The 20,789-nt window shown below is 43.8% G+C and overlaps 1 protein-coding gene across 7 annotated transcripts in view; it reads left to right on the plus strand.

The window, feature by feature from the left end:
- LOC135913307 (uncharacterized) overlaps positions 1–20,789 on the plus strand; it is a 568,389-nt gene that overhangs the window by 98,244 nt on the left and 449,356 nt on the right. For all 7 annotated transcript variants that reach the window (XM_070541258.1, XM_065445900.2, XM_065445902.2 and 4 more), the window contains 8 exons: positions 6,408–6,585; positions 7,020–7,205; positions 8,928–9,147; positions 11,489–11,645; positions 13,442–13,578; positions 14,204–14,336; positions 15,766–15,960; positions 19,075–19,197. In XM_070541258.1, the coding sequence (XP_070397359.1) occupies positions 6,408–6,585; positions 7,020–7,205; positions 8,928–9,147; positions 11,489–11,645; positions 13,442–13,578; positions 14,204–14,336; positions 15,766–15,960; positions 19,075–19,197 (1,329 nt within the window). The remainder of the gene's footprint in view (positions 1–6,407; positions 6,586–7,019; positions 7,206–8,927; positions 9,148–11,488; positions 11,646–13,441; positions 13,579–14,203; positions 14,337–15,765; positions 15,961–19,074; positions 19,198–20,789) is intronic.

The following is a 20,789-nucleotide window of genomic DNA, read 5'->3' on the forward strand; positions in this document are numbered from 1 at the left end:
AGTTTGCATACAGAGGTATCTGTAACAGCAGCACATAAGGGGCAAATGACAAAAGACTCGTAGCCATTGTCAGTAAAAGCCACCATTTCCCTGTCCATGCGCGCTGCTTATCTCGCTAAGGAAGACGAGCTGCTTGTGGAAGCTGTGGCTCCCGTTGGGTTTCGCTCTCGGAATTCTTTACCATGGTGGTTCAACGCACACCGCTTGCTGCAGAAGAGACGCTTCTAAAAAAAAAAAACTTTTTTTTTCATCTCGTAATCTCATCATTTTTCAAACTGTTGGCTCTGAATCAGCAACAGTTCACTTTGGGATGATGTGACGCCGATTGCGCGCACAAGTAAACAACGTGCTTCAAGCATGTGTGCAGTGTTTGGGGCTTGTGTTGGCTCTGAAAACCTTTTTATGTTGATAGATAAACGCTGGTAATTACGCTAAGCTTGTAAATACTCGGCGTTGTCTTCTCGGAGAATTTTTAGGTACGCCCTGCTTACATAGCGCACAAAGGCAAAAAGGGAGACGTGTTAGGCGAATATAAAGGTTTCGCAAGAGGAGATTCTAGGCAAAGACATCTTGTCCCCCTCAATTGAGTAACTTATTTTCGTTTAGAAAACACCAGGCGTTTGAAATTGGGCAAAAAAAATTATGTCCAGATTTTCACTGCGCTGTTTCTTAAAGCTTTTCTTGTGAACAGCGTAAGTGTTCTGTTCCTACGACAGCACTACGCAGCACTGAGAAAATTACAGCAATGAAGCTTCGAGAGGACAGTGTCAGTATACCATTTTAGAGTTTCTATTGCGTATACAAGAAATTACTCCGTGGGTAAGCGTGTACGAATACCTGAGTCATGCTAACAACCTCGGTGTCGCAGGAATGTTTAACGTCGGTGGGGCCTTCTTGAGCGTTCGTATTTTCTTCATTTTCTGACGCAGGCTTTTTCCTCAATAGAAATAGCATGAAAGGATCAAACAACCGTTAAGAACATCAAGACAGAGAGTCCCACTCATGGAAAGAGTGTGTCTCACATTGACTGAAACGAGCACCGCATTTCTTATTAAATGAAAATTTGTTTACTTATTGACAAGTCCGCGAAAAATGACGTTTGGCAACTCAGCCGCAGAAACGTGGCCACAAATAGGATGCCCTATCACGTGACCTTAAATTACTGTACGGGGCTCCTGGGTGTTTTTTTAAATTATTGGTATGGAAATAATTTTCTCTGAGCGTTTCTGCAACTTATGCAAAGCTAAATCTTCAATTGTCGTGCGTATAAAAGTTACACTGCCTTCACCTGAGAGATTGTGGTGAAGGGAACCTTTCAAAGTCTGGGTCATCGCTTTTTTCGGATGTCGTCCGTGAAAACATCGTGATTAAGCGCTTGCTCGTACAATCTTGTGTTCCACTCTCATATGCGAGCTACAATAAATCCATATGGTTGAAGTTTTTTAGCGATAACACGTTCCCTAATGTGAACACACTGACACAAGTATGGTGCTGCCACGCAGTCATGTGAAAAAGCATGATTTTGTGTTGGATGGCTTGATTTGTATATTGGCAGAATTAACACGCTGGGGAAAAGCCATCACGTAGGCGTGTGCTTAGGTAAGAAAATCTATAGAAATACCCGAAGAAAGCCTTTACAGCAACGCAGACTTACTGTAGCAGCTTTTTTTTTTAAAAAAAACGTGGCTGAAGAGGTAGAAATGTGGATGATAAATGAACGTTGCACTCGTTCTTACCAAAGCCGACTATCATTCTTTTTATATAAGGCGTCGCTGCCGACTGCAGTGCCATTATAATTACTGTATATTACAGCAAGTGGCCTGAATGTAGATGCGACCACATCTACATTCAGAAAATTCTTCCTAGAGCTTTTTGCAGGAGAACGATATTCACGTGGTATGGTATCCAATAATGGACTACAATTCTCTTCCGCGAATTTTCAAGAATTTTTAACAGAGCGCAGAATCATGCATCATAACTCTTCTGTGTATTACCCGCAAGCTAATGGTTTGGTTGAAATATTTAACCGGGTATTAAAGTCATATATTCAATTGATCCTGTGAGAACGCCGTGATGGAAGAACGTCGATGCTTGATTACCTGCAAACATATCACTGTACGCCTCATGCGACTACTGGTGTTGCGCCCGCTGTTCTTCTTCATGGACGCCAACTTCTAACCAGACTCGACATTGTGGGATTGCCTGACAAATGTTTCAGCACGGACCCTTCAAAGACACTAGAACAGTTGAGAGAGCGCATTAAGAACAAGCAAATGAAGTCGAACAGTTACACCGATGAAAAGCGCGATGTCGAGGAACTCAACTTCGTTGTTCGTGATTACGTGTGCGTGAAATTACCTGCAGTTCATGGGAAGCTACCTCTACAGTTTTCTGCGCTCAGGACAATCACTGAAAATCGTGGACCCACCTCTTACCTCCTGGAATGGGGGCCTGTGTGGAACGCTTCCAAATTGGAGGCCGTTCACCGTGAATCTATCAGCAAATGAAATTCAGTACTTCCGCTATCGTGAACTCGTCACCGGCCACCGATTATTCAGCTATCGCGGCTGTAAGTCATTCGACAAAACCTGACACATCAAGCGCAGATAACTATGAAAATGCAACCCTGGACCCTGAACCACCTGCAACAAAGCGCACGCAAGAAGCTTCAGTTATATTTGCCAGGTTGGGCAGCGTGGGTGAGAAGAAGCGCCCCTAACAAGAAGACACCAAATAAGCTGCAGGACTACGTTAGGCAGTAATGGACAAACATTTCTTTTTCGCAAGAGCGGATACGTTATACAAGGCGTCACTGTCCAGTGCAGCGTCATTAGAAGGCGTGTGCTTGGAGCCGCGTGAAAAAAGAAAACGAAATGAAAAAGAGGATGGAATAAACGGTGAGGGACTGAGTAATGCCTCCACTGATATCGCATTGAATACTACGCTCGAGGGAGTCGCTTGCGATATCCACCACCCCAATGAAATCTGAATACAGAGGATGCCGCTGCCTGGCGTATAGACTCCAGATAGGCACCTAAATGAACGTACACACATTACATCGCTTACACCCCACAGCCTACAGGCACGACTGCCTGTGGTGCGTGGCCACACCAACCCTGTACCACATTACGTGGAAGTGCTCGCTGCACAACATAGAACACACGGACACAAACACCACCAGGGAGCAGTGGGAGGCACTGATGTCCAGCTCGGCCCTCGACGACTAGCTCAAGGTTATAAGGAGAGCTGAGAAAATGGCAAGAGCCAGCGGAGCCCTGGAATAGGGGCCCCAACCATTAGCGATTATTCTGATTATTCTTTTAATAAGTTTATCTATCCTACGTTATGCATGATATAACAGTTCTGCGTTCTCGATTTGGGAAACGGGCTATCGGCATCGCTATTCGCATCGCGGCAGTCATTGGGACTCTTACTTTCTTAGAGAAAACTTCTATAGAAAAATTCTGCATAAAAATTTACGCGCGCTCTTGAATTTAACCGTTGCAGGTATGAACACTTCCGAGGATAAGTTTATTGTGCCACAAATAACTGGATCATTGAAACTTTGTCACTTACTTTGACCAACTCGGAGGTAAATGAGAAAAAGCGAATGGGAGGTGATGTTCTATGATTCGGATCAATAGCATAGATCAATATAGTTTAGGCTACTCACTCAAACTTGCCCACACAATATGTATCTTTTTGTTTAGGGGCCACTTGGGCTCACACTCAGGGAAATTGTACTCGGGCCCGCTCTCTCCGGCTTGCCCCAATTCTGAGTCAGCCGGGCGTCCCTCTGACTCAGACTGAAAAAACTCTTGCTCAGCCCGGCCTCACTCGGACTAAGACTCACCGAAATTCTACTCAGAAGGACTCACTGAGACTCATATCCAGGAGTCAGTTCAAGTCCGAGTGAGTCTGAGTGACTCCACTCATGAGCAAGTTTACCGACGTATGGTCCGAAAAGGAACACAGTCCACTGTTTGTGGTCGCGATTGTGATAACGTACTCACTTGAGCCATGGAAAACGCGATAATCACACATGTTCTTTGTCTCACGTAGTGATTTAGCAAAACAAACAGTCAGGTTGATTACGTCGCCCCCAACATTCTTCTGTTCACCTTTAGCGGTGAACTAACACTGCATACTGTGAGACACTGATCATGATATTTCTGTGAAACTGAATTGACAATGAGTGAGTAAGATAGCTCACATGAGACACACTGTTTCGGGCTCTTCGCATTGCAGTGCCTAATCGCACTATGCAACTCACGGATGCCCCCCTCTCAAAAGCCGTACACTCTCTATGTGCGTTTTCTTATCCCTTCCTGTGAGGTCGCCCGCAGCCAAGGAAGGCTCATACGGCAAGCTCAAACGTACACACTATTTACTCCTGTGCGGCGGCTTCACCACCGATGATCCACTGCTATGCATCAAATGTGGGAGATATTCTATTTACGTACCCACCTACCCATTGCTCTTTCTAACCGACTTAACCTCCTACCTCATCCGGAGTGGCTGACTGCAGCAGCCAGTCACCGGGGTCAGTGCTACATGGCGGCACACGTCGATGAAGTGCTTGGACACGCGGCCAGGTCAAGAGCGGCCTGTAAACCGAATTTACCTGCCGCACAACATTTGGGCAAGCCCAAAGTTGGGCAGCAGGGGGGCACCAGACTAAGGGCCACCTCCCATTCAAACAAATGAAAACAAAGAAAATCTAAAGTGTTTATTTCGCTCTCTTGAACCAATGTTGTAATTTCTTTACCATCGTTCTATTAGTGCATGTTAATCGATCGCTTAATTCAGAAGACCTTCCCGCACAACCATACAAAAATATTCCACTGTGTCATTGCGCCATGGCACGTTTTCTTCGGCAACTACTTGTTCCAGCCCGTGTACCGAGGTGGCATGTCCCTTAAGATGAAGCTTTAGCTCTGCGGCTGCTACCTAAGTACACGAGAAAGGAGAAATAACTTTGCTCGTCAACCGCGGCACCCGATATGATGAAGTGTGCCACATTTAAAATGAGATGTAAAAATATAGTGAATGTTTGCAGCGAATTTTTGATTCAGGCTGTGAGCGTTTTCATAAAGAATGTAGAAAATTGCAAAGATTTGGAAAAACGAAGTTATCGAGTTTACTGCCCGCTAACTCAGCAACGAAATGCTACCACAATTTTGCAAACAGCGCCCGAGACTACATCTGAATATGACAAAATAGATATAATGTGCACCCCTATGAAATATATTACTAACTTGGGAATAGCACTTCTGCAATACTGACGCACACATTCTAACAATTTCACATAAGTTGTGAATTATTATGCCATGTTCGTCCGCTTTGTACTATCGAGCGATTACAGTGTACAGAACTATGTTAGAGGTTTTTTTTTTTGCGCAGAGCTACGGGATTGTAAATTTCGCGCTTCTGTTTATTTTAAACACGAACATTTGCCATGCTTTATAAAAATGTAAGTAACTTTAGCATACGTTAAAAAGGATGAAGGCGAAGACCTGAGAGCTTACAAGACAGTAATTAAATTACCTGATATTCTCATTCGAATGCGTTGTTACTTTCTATTACTTGCTTTCTCCCACCAAAGGTCGTGTGCTCGAATGCCTTAATTAACGCTATATTAATTAACTGTACGTTATTGATGTTTGCCTTAATTAACACCAAAGGTCGTGGGTTTGGCTACCACCAGTGGTCGTGGGTTAAACGATCAATGGTTGCACCATCAATTTTTGTGCCATGGAATTGCGGTCCCTCCAACGGTCGAAGGTTCGACTCCCACAAATGATTGTGGCTTTGAGTGTCTTAATTACCTATACCCTAATTAATCGTGCCTTAATTAACTTCGCGTAAATTGAAATCAACGTTTGTGGGTTCGACTCGCACCAATGGTCGTAGGTTCGACCACCAATGGTGGCACAATCAATTTTGGTGCCACTGAATTTGGCTCCCGCCAGAGGTAGAGAGTTTGACTCCCACCAAAGATGGTTGGTTCGAGTGCCTTGACTAACTTTGCCTTAATTACACCAAATGCTCAATGGTCATGGGTTCGAGATCCAAGAGTGGCCAGGGGCGGCACCATCATTACTGGTGCCAATAAATTTTGGTAGCATAATGCCGGACGGTTAATTTTCCTACAACACCGGACAACGAACTTTTCGACCCATGAGCCACTTTCGGCTTTGGCCTTAAAGTTCAGGTCTATAAGTAAAGTTCGACTTCCTAGAGTCATTTCAATCTATCTTTCTCTCCCAAACGCAACGAATTTGTTAAAATCGGCCTAGGGGTGACCTCAGAAAAGCGTCTGCGATTTGCATGTCCTTGAATAGGCGGCATCGTGGTTGCGCCTGTGCTAAAGCTTCCTCTTGTACTCGCTATGCGCTCTTTTTCAGGTTTGCACCTCCAAGAAGGAGATGACCGCGGTCAGGTACGGCCTCGCCGTATATGGTCTGGAACACGCTGATGGGAACGGCATGTGTGGTGGAGGAAGCTACCCACGTCTCCACGCATTGAAAGCTACACTGGACTTCATCACGAACAAGTTCCACGACCCCGCCGCTGTAGAGGAATGTACGTGTATTGATACACTGCTTTGGCCGCACGTTCAAGAACCGCGTGAAGACATATATTGAGAGCAAAAGTTAAGGACCATAATTGCGTAAACATGTTTGCACGTCATATTGCCAAACTACCGTCTGAGCGATCAAAGTAGCAGCACTTAGGAACAAATGACAGGAACAAGCGCTGACGGACAAAAATAACGTTTTGGTGGTGACGATATAAATATAAGCTAACCTTGCAAAGTGAATGAGCAAGAAGAATGTGCTAATCGCACTCAAGGCACGCTTTCAAGGGGTACGTTTCTTTTTCCAGGACTAGGTATGATTTAGGCAGCAGCTGAGTTCGATATTACCATTGCAGATTAGCAAAAATATAGGATTGAGAAACGTTGTGCGACATGTTTACAATGGCAATTTGCAGTGTGGCTGCTTGTTCGGTTTTAGGTCTTAACGCGACGGAGACTACAACCGCCAAATCTACGACATCAAGCTTGGCGTTGACGACGGAAACTGCCAGTGCAACTACGGCAGTTTCTAAAAGCGCGGACAATATGGAACCTACTACTGCCGCAAAGCCATCCACAACTACTACTGGCACAGCGACAGTGGCTTCAAAAACTACAACTCCAGGTATGACTCTAGCACTTCTCGGCGCCTTGCTAGTTTCATACATATAGGTTCAGTTTCAAGGTACTCTACGCACCCGGAGCCACCGTTTTCTAAATTTGTATCAACATAATTTTTAGAACGCAGTCAGCCTTGAGAGAATTTCTGCACAGAGAAAGTTTATGCTTAAATTGCGACGGTTCTGTTTCTTGTTAAACTTTATTTCCCTCAGAAGTCAATTATAAAGTGCCCCTGTACCCAGCTCAAAAAGTGCTTTTTTATAGCCCAGCTTTGTCTTATAGATACGTAGCAATTCAGTCGTCGGATTTATTCAACTATATATATTTATATACCCTCATGGTCAAAATGCTTTACAGAAAGGAATGGCTCCCGTCAAAGCAAAAAATAAATAAATAAATAAAAATAAAATAAAATAAAAAACAAAGCCAAAGCATAAATGCAGAGTATAGTGAAATGGTTTCGTTGTAAGATGTAAGCTAAGACGTAATTCAAAAGTTTTTAGTTATGGTGGAAATATGCCAAAGGAAAGTGATTTCTCCGTGTATGCTTGTGGCAGGAGTGAATGAAGAAAGGTGTAGTATTGTGAGATGTAGTTCTCAGGGAATGCCTTCTGACAGTGGCCAAGATATATTAATCATGTATTGCATTAGTTATAAAGTTATGATCACATTGAAGAAACGTATTGTAGCCTTTGTGGCCTACCTCTCGAGAAATGTTACAGTCGTTATGAAAGAAAAGCTTAGTTATTGATTTATAATATTTACTTCAATATCATCATCATCATCATCATCATCATCATCAGCCTATCTTACGTCCACTGCAGGACTAAGGCTGTCCTTGTGATCTTCAATTCCAAATTAATGGAATTTCAATATACTGCAGACCAACAGGTTTGGCCCAAGCAGGAGTGGCTACACAGAGCATGAAAGTGCAAATGGCAGTTCGAAAGATTACCATGAATAACACACACACACACACACACATATATATATATATATATATATATATATATATATATATATATATATATATGTGTGTGTGTGTGTGTGTGTGTGTGTGTGTGTGTGTGTGTGTGTGTGTGTGTGTGTTCGTGTGTGTGTGTGTGAATACGCGACAAGCGTATTCGTGTCGCCTGTGTTTTCTTTTTTGCGATTCACGCATAAAAAACTTTCGGGTGCAAGTAGGTTGTACCTTACTGCCATTCAGGTGTATAGATGTTATCGAGTTCGTCATGACTTAAGAGTATTATTAGCACAACAGCTGCACCCGCAGTTTCACTGAAGTGGAACATTGCTCAAACAGAGTGTATTTATGGAAAGAAAGGAACACTCGTGATCTGAACGTACCATATTTAGGAAATGATGGTAATATAAGTTTACCATGCCTCAAAGTGTTAACTCATACTCTTGGTTCTTTTAATATGAGTCTTGAATTTTTCATCGAAATGCTGTCAAAGGTTCAGTGCACGACTGATAATGTTTTTTTTCTAGTGACAACACTTGTTTGGTAGCGGGTTTATATGAAGCTGAGGGACGAGATGTAAGCGCCGTGCTTGATATAAAGCCAACCGCTTTCCCAATCAGAAAACCATTTCTAAATAATGATAAAAAAAAGATTTACTCCACTAACCTGCTCGTGTATAGAGCCCACCACACCAAACACGAAGTTTAGGTACGCGTGAAAGTTGCTTTCTTACAGATTATTATTGTTTGTTCATTCCAACAGAACCCAGGACTCCTGTACCATTAATATGCACTTTAACTGACCAGCTACTAACCTCTATGAAACTACCAGAAGATGGCCTTTGTGACTTCGTGTTCTTCGACTCCTTGGAGAAGCATGGCGGTAGCACTATTGCAGGGCCACCAAACGAAGGCTTCGAGCTCTTCCTTGAAGCTGCCGCAAAGCACCACCTAACTCAATTTGGAGTCGGCCTTGACTACTTGTAAGTCCTTCATTTGAACGTGGTTAGTCAGGCACAGAAATCACAGAATTATGTAGGTTTCAATGGTCTGACTGGGGCCTACATACCTTATAGGTATTCGATGTGGCAAAAAGAACAGTACTATTTTAAAGCTTTGAAAAATGTCACTCATGCCATCTGCGCATGTTTTCCACGGTGTGTATGCAATCGCCACAATTAAACTCCAGATCGTGCTATCTGTAGTATAGCTTACGAAGGCGCATGCATCCATAGGCAACTGTTGTTTATGATACCCACTGCCTGTCATTTTCCGTCTATCAGGGAATTAAACATATCTTGAGTAAAGAGATACTAAAACGTAACTTTCAACTACATTTCCGGAGGTGGAGTAGAAAAGTATCCTCTCTTCGGTTCCTATTGTCGTGCCAGTTTTTAGATGAAAAGACCAAAATCAAGCTTCTTTAATAGAAAGTATGCTAAGGAAAAGATCACCGACGATTACGATGCTCCTTAATGCGAATTGTGAGTGTTCATCTGTTTAGGTGTTTTAAATTCGCGATAAACTGTGGCAAAGACTTTCATTCAGAACGATAGGGTCTTATCGGCGGCGGTGCTGAGTCTCTGCTTAGGCAGCTCGTTTAGCAGGAGCGGCAAACGAAGCATTTGTGCCGGTTGTGTCGCTCGTTGTTCAGAAGCAAAGCACGAACACGGGAATGCGTAGGTCGCGTGGAGCGCATTCTCTAGCGGAGGCGGCGCAGGCGAAATAGCGCATGCGCAGTGGGTGGGAAGCCCACGCCAGCACTTCGTTACCATATATGGTATCGGTGGACGCGCTCGCCGCATACCTTGTCGCCGACGTGATGCAAGTCTCGTGCACCGCTCTGCTTTCCTCCTCACCTTTTCGCCATAGTCTCCTCCTTCGTTTTCCTCCTCGCGCTCTCTTCACTCTCGCCGTATTTATTTCCCCGATGCGCTCCTTCACTCGGTTACACCGAGGGACGCCGCCGACGCTTAACGCAGGTACGGGCGCCTAAAGCGCGAGACGCATGGTGCGATTTTGCATGTGGTCCGTCGTACGGCCATTCGCATCAGGAGCCGTACTAAACAGGTTCTCAACAGGATATGCCGCATGCGGCGTCCAATCGCCCACTGCGCATGCGACCAACTTGCTGGATATATGGTCGCACGACTGCCGCATCATTCGGACGGCCGCAGCCAATGACAGCGCCGGTAGCGTGTACGTCATGGCCACGTGGTAGACCTGGCAGGATGGGGCCGGTGAGCGAGCGCCTCACCGCTCCGGTCGTCGAGGTGCTTTTCTTTTCTCCCTGGTCGAAACGCTGGCCTCTTTCGCCGATGACGGCAGCACGTAGATCGAGTACAATTAGTTTCTGACACAAAATAACTTATAGAGCAAAGTGACCTGGAGAGTGTGCGTGTTATAAAACGTTGCGCGAAACTGTTGGCGTGATTTCGACTCGGAAGTGGTCAGCGCAGATGCTGCAGCAGTCGTCTATGCAAAGCGACTCGCCTGTCCTTCGTGTTTTCTCATCAGTCATCGTTGCCAACGGTGTCGGGAAAACTGATCGTATTTTAAATTAAGAGCAACATAAATGTTCATGCATTGATTGTGCTGACGTATGTAGGCGCATTATTACGCGCTGCAGACGGATCGGAAGGGCTGTCGGCCCTGGATCCGTCGGCCAATGAGCTAGGCCTATACAGTCTCTCAGCGATCGCAAGCTCGCCTGGCTTGCTCGTTCGCTTCCCCCGGCGTCGACAAAACCAAATGAATTGCAATTTAAGCGCGACATAGTTGTTTACACGTTGTGCTTACTCACATAGGCGCTTCATTACGAGCTTCGTGCGGCCTTGTCGCAAGCGGCACCGGTCTTTGATTCCACGGCCCAGCGAGCTAGGCCTATACCGTGTCCCAGCCATGGGCGGCTGTCAACGGAGCCGACACTGCGCACGCAGCCTTGCGGAAACACGTCTACGCTGTTCGCATATAGCCGTGTTTATATTGTCATCATTTGTTTGAAACGAGAGAGCTGCATAGAACACGTTTGTTTTCGTGTCTTTGCGAAGTTCCGCAGTTTTCGAGCGTCCATGCAAGGTTGCCGGTTCTGGGCGGAGCTGCGCGCCGCGTGCTCATTCCTACCCTGTGTCCCGAATCGCCGCATACGGCAAGTCGCACAGGACGCGTCATACGACTGATCGTGCAAAATTTGCATCATGTGTCTCGCGCTTGACAGCTGCGCTCTGAAAAAATATACAACTATAGGAAACAAGTTTGCGATTATCCTTTGAAACATTTTAATGGCTTGTATTCAGAGGCAGTTTGTGTATATTGTATTTTCAGGAACTACCAAAAGGTTGAAAAAATCATGGCTAAACCAGAGACTACAGCTCACTTGCGAAAGCTGTGGGACTTGAACATTTCACATTACGGCATACTCAACACGCAAGTCTACGACTATTCAATGGAAAATGTCTCTAGTTTGCTGCACATTCTGCAGGTAATATATGTATTCATTTTGTTTACAGCTTCACGATAATGTACAAATTTGCCCTATACCAGGTGTGTTGATTTGAACGTTTAGAGTTAAACACGGCATTGAACCGACAAATGACGTTAAAACCAACAGAGACAGCAGAGAGAAGATGCATAACAAGCTACTGCACACAAGGCTTTTATTTGAGATATTCTTGTGGCCAATATTGATCGACATTGTATACATGGTGACGTTTCCATTCGCTAGAACATTAGTCACTGTTGTAAATGTACAACGTATACAAATAATCTCATCAGTTGCACCTCTCAGATCCATTTCTGTTTGAGTCACAATCTATACACATTGCGATTAAAGACTACGTCACCTTGCCCAACGCCATCGACGCCCACGTCTGTACAGACAGCCTCAGTGCCCTTCGGAAACTCAAACAAATAATAAAAACCTTGCGTAATTACCTTAGAAGTTTTCACGTGTAAAAGAAACTGTTTAGCTGCACACTGAGTGTAGCTAGGCATACCATCATAACCAAAACAGTGACTGTCTGCTGCTCCGCGCGCTACTGTAATCATTAGCTAGTTGAATGCAATGCTGAATTACTAGTTCATGCGTAAGGTCTTGGCAACTAACACGCGTCTTTTCGTTTACTACTTCTTTAAAATGATCTACATTTCTTACTTCACTGCAGTGCCACCACTGATTAAAAAGCTCATGCAAGGAACGTAGAAATCCTAAGAATGATGTCTAAGAAATAAAAATATGGCACGATGGCCACCTATATTAGTTTCTCCTTATAGTTCATTTTGTGAATTACCCTGATCATTATCCCAGGAGCCTTCTTCGAAAGTGAATAACAACGTGGATATGAATTGAGCATAGATAATAGGTTCAGGAAATAGCGGACGCAAACCACCAGGATTTAACCAACATTACACGGATAACAATTTACGATATGTAAATTTTATATGATTTGAAGTCGCCGTCTTCTTTGTCCAACTCCACCGGCCTCAGGCGCACGTACCTGTTCCAGCTTCAGCGAGTCAAATCGCTGAGTTTTGATGTCATTAAGCTTACATGCTGCTTTTTTATGTGAGAAAATACTATTCTGACTCTGGTTCTGACTATTTGTAAGCTTACAAAGTTGGGTCAAGAGAATATGAATCGACAAGACTCGACAAGCCCCACGGAATAACGAAATTAAATCTCAGCGTAGGATTGTGCGAGCGTGGGTTATTCGATGATTACGTGAGTTGGAGTGAATCCAAGGATGTATGAGCTTGTGAGCTCGTGTGTTCGAGCGATCTATCTTATCTGGTTTCTTGTGAAATCGCGATCGCTGGAAAAAAGACTGAATGTGGTCTTGGTGAACGTTTCTCGAGCACCCTTACTCGGGGAATTTTGTTATTCTCAGTGAACCCGAAGCTGAACGTTATTTCGATTGGGTGCACATGCGAGCTGTTCATTTGACTGACTTAAACACAGCAATGATTGCTCATAGAACGTGCACACTAGTAAATCTAGTAACTATTCAGGTAAACTTAAAGTAAATCTATTTGCAAGTGAAAGCTCATTTATTTATTCGCAACCATGATGGGAATCCTGTCGTTTTAACGACGGCTAAGAAGTGCGCTATGCTTTATCTCATTGTTAGTAGCTGTGGTGCAGTACGCTTTCGCATTGCTAGACGCGAATAAAAGTTATGAAACACCAAACTGATATTATTCCGTGCACTTTTGTTTGCCGTGCCTCCTTGTCGTAGTATACGGGAAACGTTTTTTGTCTGCCGTACCGTTTGTTTTCAGAAAGTCTCAGTGTTCCTCAAAGAGCAGCAATCAACGGATGCACCTGTTGCTGGGAAAGCTCAGCGAAAGGGATACACGTTTCTAGCATCTGGATTTGCGACCTTCCAGTTCACATCGGAGACGGCTCGCCGAATGAAGTACTGTGAACTTTTGTTTGTTGCTTCGTTCTTGATCATAACGGTACCTACAGGAAAGTTTGTTTTAGGGTTGTGTGCTGCAAAAACGGGCCCAATCAGTCTAGCCTATGTTCCTAACTACTGAAGCCAAATCGAAATCGGTGCGATATTCAGATTGTAACAATTTATCGTATCATATCTAACCATAGCCGTCATTACCTTGAGGGCAGGCTTGTGGTCATGTGACCTTGAAAAGGCGGCAAGAGTAGAGTGGTAACGGTTTAATAGTGTAGGTAATTAGCGAAGGTAACATACGCAACTTGATTGATCCTGTGCAGTCTTTACGTGAGATTTGCTGTAGCTTCTAGTTTGCGCTTGGTGACGTACTCAGCACAGCCGTGAAATAATTAAAAGTGAGAACGAAGCGTAATAAAACGAAGAGTAAAGGCTATATTACAACGACATGTTGTTCTGTAGCTTCAGGAGTCAAAAAGTCTCACGCCTGCGTATATCGCTAGATATCTATTTTCAAGCTACTGGTGGCTAATCCTGCCTATGCTTGTGCAACCTAAGCGCGACATCAAAAATGGCGCTAAATAATTTATATTTTTTAATAGATTTCTCAAGTGTTTGCTTTTGTTTTCAGTGACATTTATACACCTGACTACGTGGTTGGCATCGGCCATCTTTTCCAAGAAGACAAAAATTTCGCCGACTGTCGAATCGTACCCCCGAATCTCCGATTTGTACCCCCAGAGGACAGCTATTTCTACAGCCTGGTGAGCCTTTTTTTTTTCATTGCGTTTCCTACGTTATCGGGGCAATGCAATTGCGTACACATGCTGAAAATGAACAATCTAAATTCCTCCAATGCACAATACACGTAAAATCAAAAAATTTTGCTTGAATACTTCATCATCTTTACATGTACTCTTTTAAGTTTTCGACAGAAGTGACAAACGCTGCTTCTGAGTGAATTCATTTGAAAGCCTTCGTATAATCACCATGCGGGAGCGAGCTTGTATAAATTGTTGTTCCTAATTTTCTGGATGCTAAATCAAATCGGAACCTCTTTAGGCCTAGAAGAAACAGAGTTATTTTTTAATTTTTTGAAACATGCTTACCCCCTAGCTTCAGTTTAAATTCATGAGAATGTAGAAAACGTTTTACCCGGCATCCCTTGAACGGAATTTCATTAAGGTAAAGCGCTTAAAAGAGACGTTCAAGTTTACCAACGGAAGGGGCTGATTTTTTAGTACGAACGCAGTTCCTAATAAAAAAAAAAGCAATAGAAAACTCGGGAATGAATTTTGCTACTAAATCAAAAATACCTATAAAATTATTGTTATTAATATCATCTGCACCTAAAAAGGCACATAATGGGACCGAAATTTGTGTACGATACAGCGCTCTTTAATATACTGGCAACTTATGAGTAAGATTTTTTCAAATCTTCATAAACATGAAGCGCATTCATTTGTCAACTTTATTTGCTCTAACATAACAAGTTCACAAAACAGCAATATCTGTTCTTACTTGTAGGGTTTCGGATTCGTATATTTCGCTTTGCAATTTTCTAAAGCATACGAACAATTGCAATTTTACAAAGTGTTTGTGACTATATATAATAGTTTTGTACCTACGATCGGTAGTACTTGGCTTTCTCGGTTAACTGCAAATATTTTTATCCCAGTCAGTTGTCTAATGGGAAAATTCATGTTTTACAATATACCTAAATATCGAAATGCGAGTCGTTTCTGAGGTAATGCTTCCTCCCCCAAAAAAGAAAAAATAATGCTGAATAAATCGTAACTAAATGAATAAATAACGAGTATTTCTACTTCCCAAATATTGTTCTTGGTTAGAAAGAATGGTGCATTCAAATTTTACGGATTCATTCATTTTCATCTTTTGTTCTCACATCCTAACGTGACGTTTATTTAATTTGTGCGTGCTTACCTTCAACAGACTGTTTTACGTAATCCATGGACATGAACCCCGTTTTCAAAGACACTGGGGACCGACGGTGAAATTAGTGCTACAAAATATAAATTTTATCTGGTTTGGCGGGATATTAGCGTGATATGTTTTATCGTGCGTGTTAACCAAAAAAACCCCAGCCTTGAGCCCATGTTTCGGCAGGGGGACTCGTTCTGTTCAGGGAAATACACGGTTGATTTTGGTTCGATAACGAAAAACAATGCGCAGGAAACAGCAGTCGAAGCTCTGCACGGCTTGCGCTCCAGTGGCCTGCGCTTCAAAGCTGCAGTTTCGGTGGCAATGTTCGGCCGATGGTACAAACCCAGGCATCCGGACCCAAAGGTCACGAAGAGACCTGGCCACTACGGGGCCCTACAATTATGTACGTCAATTCCAGAATTTCAGCTGGACAGCATAGTGAAGGTACGTTTACCTAGCTGCTCAAGTCCATGCTGAGTGCTCGACCGCTTCTACGAAGCGCATTAAAGGAGAAAACTGAGGCTGCTACCCGGTGCTTCAGAAGCGCAGATATTGGTACCCGTGGAGTGTCGGCGAACAGATTTGAACGAAAACAATTTTACCGGTTTCCCGAAATAACACGGCTTTGCATCGGCATAGATATCTAGATTCTCATTTCAGCTCTCTAAGCTCTAAACGTAGTCTTTGTCAATTCCTCATACATCTTTTTCGGCACGCTTATTCCACGGTATCAGCTTCCAGTCTCACACAGGAGATGAAGCAGTATGACCTCGTAACCATCTTACATGCAGTGCACAGCCACTTAGACATCGCCACGATTTCCCATTTCGGCAAATCCTTTCTTTTTGGGGTAAGACAACCGTTTGTTGTGAATTATCATCTGCGACGCAGGAAAATAAGCATTGCCATTAGTCTGACGCCATTCAGGCAGTTGAGTTTCTCCCGCAGGTGCAAGTCATGATTAGTGAGAAACCTGAAAGGCCAATTATGCCGATTGCAGTCCACCTTAACTAGCCGAAACAACACCGCCACTTCTAAGTGATGGGTTTTCTTGCTTCTACAGGACCTGCGTGACCGTAGAGTTGTTGCTTGGGACACTTACGCCTGCGCCACCTTCTACGGGGCGTCCCTATGTTTCCCAACATAAACCTTAACTTCTGGTATTTATGGATACCGTCAGTAAGGCGTAAATTAACTATAGTAGCCACATTATGTCAGAAACTCCCTAAACACGGCCATTGCGGAAATATTACCCAGTATTACCACGCACTATATGATTCGAGTATGCTGCCGCTGTGAACATCAAAATCATTTAGTATTTCAACACGAACATGATCTTACTCTCAACAGCCTTATAAAACACTTGATAAAACGCATGAAGGAATTTCAAACGAATACAAGGGAGGTTTAGCATAGCGTTACTGTCTTAGCGTCGCCAATATTGTCTGCAATGCCCAGTTTTACCGGGCTTCGGTAGGTTTACTGGGCGGCTACCATTGGTTGCAAAGACAGCGTAACAACAGTTAAGGGTTCAAGTTGCCTGCTTTAGTACTACATTGGTCGTACTATTCTCTCGCCTCCATGACAAAAAGAAATAAGTAGTAAAGCGAGGCATCGCTTAGTCCTATTTGACACTGAGGAAGAACTCTAAAGCTGTTTTCCCACCAATTTTGAGCTTGGTTGCTCGTTTAAAAGCTGCTTCGCCCAGTGTGCGGCATCCAGATCGCAAAGTTTGTCTAATTGATGTCTAATTAACCGATTGCGTCACTGTACAGCTCAGCGGTGATCAACGCTAAATGCCATGGCATCATCCGATTGGTAAAATTCGACATAATTTTCCACCTGGATTCGTTCTCCTAAACCTAGCAACCTCAAAGCAAACAATCCATATCAATAATACTGTCATTAAAACGGCGCTTACTCTTTGTTCTCCGAGTAAAACAGAGGACACGATCGCTGGTTTTAGCATTTATTTCATTCCTGTCATGGCCGAGAGTAAGGAACACGTGCCAGCTAGAATCCAAGCGGGCTACCTGGGCACCGCTATGTTGTTGCACCATAACTGCAACCACCGGGTATCGTCGGTAAACTTAGCCCGCCAAACTCAGCGCATGCACAATCGTGGCAGCCCGTATTATCACGGTAAGATGGTAACGCTATGCTAAAGCTGTGTATAGTCCGCAAGGTTACTTATTGTGTTTATTTATTTAATAAAAATTCTTCATAAGCCATGTATGTGCCAGTGGGCAAGGGGGTGTTAGAGCCAAGAAGATAGATAGGAACAAATCGATATCCTATTCGCGCATGCAATTTACAGGGATTTTTTTAGACAATACACATTTCTTTATAAAAAGGCTGTAAGCGCAGCGAACGTGGCCTTTTCGCTGTGCAGTTCCTAGATGAGGCGTACATACTTTGCTGCTAATAACGTGAGCTTCAGAACAGCAATTAACAATTAACAAAACTTTGTTAAGTTTGTTTTGTTAGTGCCTTAGGGGCAGTCGTATAAATGGTGACTTTGAAGGCAGGCCCATTTTAACGTGCCCTTATGTTTTAAACATCTTGAAAATCACACCTAATTCTAAATATCTGTGATCGAATTCCAGCGCCAAATGCAGGCAATATTGAATCCGAGCGCCGGGGGGGGGGGGGGGTGCAGAGAAGGCGGACATGCTGTCGTGTCACACCGAAAGGCCCGGTGACAAATAGTGCGAGGAAGTTTGAAACTGAACGTCTTGGCCAGTCGCGGCAGCTACTGATACGGCACGCCTGGCAAGCCAGTGACGCTGCATGTTGGATCAGGATTTCCCGCGGCATGCTATTGTTTAAACTTCGCCCCACACTTGCTGACTGGGCGTTCCCAGCGAGACGCGCTCAGTCTGGATATTGCCTGGATTTTGCCTTCCATTTCGATGATGAATATATGAAATTACGTGCGAGTTTTGGGATTTATAAAACTATGGGTATGCCATAAATTGTGATCCCCTACAAGCTTCCCATATAAACAACTGCCCTCAAGTTATTCATAGAAAGCTAAGTAAGAAGTTTCATTATTAGACATTTCAGAGTTAGTTAAGGAGTGCAAAGTAATTTCGCCTCGCCGTATAGAGCTTAAATGCGAAGACGACAGGGGTCTCACGATTATAACCTTTTTATCAAATATCTGTATCGTCTAAAAAACATCCTGTACTATAGAAACGTAGCTCTGTAATAGAGCAGGACCTTTCTGAATGTTAAATGTAAACAGTCGGCAGCAGCAATTTCATTTACACTAGGCGAAGCTCGCTTTCAGGCGCTGCTACGTTGGGTTTCAAGAATACCAGCACGCATACATCGAAAGAAAGGTTACCGTGATATTTTAGTGCACGTATGTTTTCCTAACTACGGATGTATGTTCCTTTCTCAGTTATTTCTTCTTCCTTTTTTTGTTCGTGAATAATAGATATTCGCTAAAGTGTTACTTCTATCTTTAAGTAGAAATTGAACGCGTTCCAAGCTGCATGCTCCCTACTTTAATTGCCGGATCGCAAAATCCAAACGTCACTTACTATCACACAGGTATGCACCAACCCCAGCTACTCGAAGAAAGTCTTCGTCAGAGGATTGAACACCGAGTACGTGTTCAACAAGACACTCGAGAGGACATTCATCTACGACACAGAAGAATCGCTTCGATATAAGGTGATTTACTTCATTAGGATTCATCATCATCATCATCATCATCATCATCATGATCATCATCATCATCAGCCTGGTTACGCCCACTGCAAGGCAAAGGCCTCTCCTGTACTTTTCCAACAACCCCCGTCACGTACTAATTCTGGCCATGTCGTCCCTGCAAACTTCTTAATACCATCCACCCACCTAACTTTTTGCCGCCCTCTGCTATGCTTCCCTTCCCTTGGAATCCAGTCCGTAACCCTTAATGACCATCGATTATCTTCCCTCGTCATTACATGTCTTGCCCATGCCCATTTCTTTTTCTTGATTTCAACTAAGACGTCATTAACTCGCGTTTGTTCCCTCACCCAATCTGCTCTCTTCTTATCCCTTAACGTTACACCTATCATTCTTCTTTCCATAGCTCACTGCATCGTCCTCAATTTAAGTAGAACCCTTTTCGTAAGCATCCAGGTTTCTGCCCCATAGGTGAGTACTGGTAAGACACAGCCATTGTACACTTTTCTCTTGAGGGATAATGGCAACCTGCTGTTCATGATCTGAGAATGCCTGCCAACGCACCCCAGCCCATTCTTATTCTTCTGGTTATTTCAGTCTCATGATCCGGATCCGCGGTCACTGCCTGCCCTAAGTAGATGTATTCCCTTACCACTTCCAGTGCCTCGCTACCTATCGTAAACTGCTGTTCTCTTCCGAGGCTGTTAAAAATTACTTTAGTTTTCTGCAGATTAATTTTTAGGCCCACCCTTCTGCTTTGCCTCTCCAGGTCAGTGAGCATGCATTGCATTTGGTCCCCTGAGTTACTAAGCAGACAATATCATCAGCGAACCACAAGTTACTAAGGCATTCTCCATTAACTTTTATCCGCAATTCTTCCCAATCCAGGTCTCTGAATACCTCCTGTAAACACGCTGTGAATAGCATTGGAGAGATGGTATCTTCCTGCCTGACGCCTTTCTTTATTGGGATTTTGTTGCTTTCTTTATGGAGGACTACGGTGGCTGTGGAGCCGCTATAGATATTTTTCAGTATTTTTACATACGGCTCGTCTACACCCTGATTAGGATTCAAGTTATTCAAAATATTCCGGCAGAACATATCTTACGAGTGTCGATGTTATTGCGATTAACATTAAACAAATGTGGCGGTACTTGGTATTAGTACTGCCATTAATGCGTCATGTAGGAGGCGTTTGCTGGGACCAGGCTCCACTCTCACGGTTCTCTTTGGACACAGTGCGCCACCTTGTGGCTCCACCGCAAAGTCCATGCGCCACCTCCGAGATGCGTGGCACGTTGGTGCGTGGTAACTGTCTGACGGGGTTTGACTCTGCCCAGCACCGGATAAATTTCACAGGATCTTTGTCTTTCGTACAGCGACATCAAAGGTATACGGACCTACTACATAAATGGGAAAGGTGGGTAATGTTACCTAGTAATCCTAATCGCAATAAAAGGGGTTAGAAGTGCAGCGAAAGAACGCGTAGGTGACAAGAAAAGGATAGCGGCAACACCACAACGCTGTCTCGTGGCTACTTTGTCTCCCTCAAGTTTGTGATGTTTGCGAGTGACCCGAAGGCTACTCCTCGGCGA

Source organism: Dermacentor albipictus, chromosome 6 (assembly GCF_038994185.2).
Source record: "Dermacentor albipictus isolate Rhodes 1998 colony chromosome 6, USDA_Dalb.pri_finalv2, whole genome shotgun sequence".
Taxonomy (NCBI): domain Eukaryota; kingdom Metazoa; phylum Arthropoda; class Arachnida; order Ixodida; family Ixodidae; genus Dermacentor; species Dermacentor albipictus.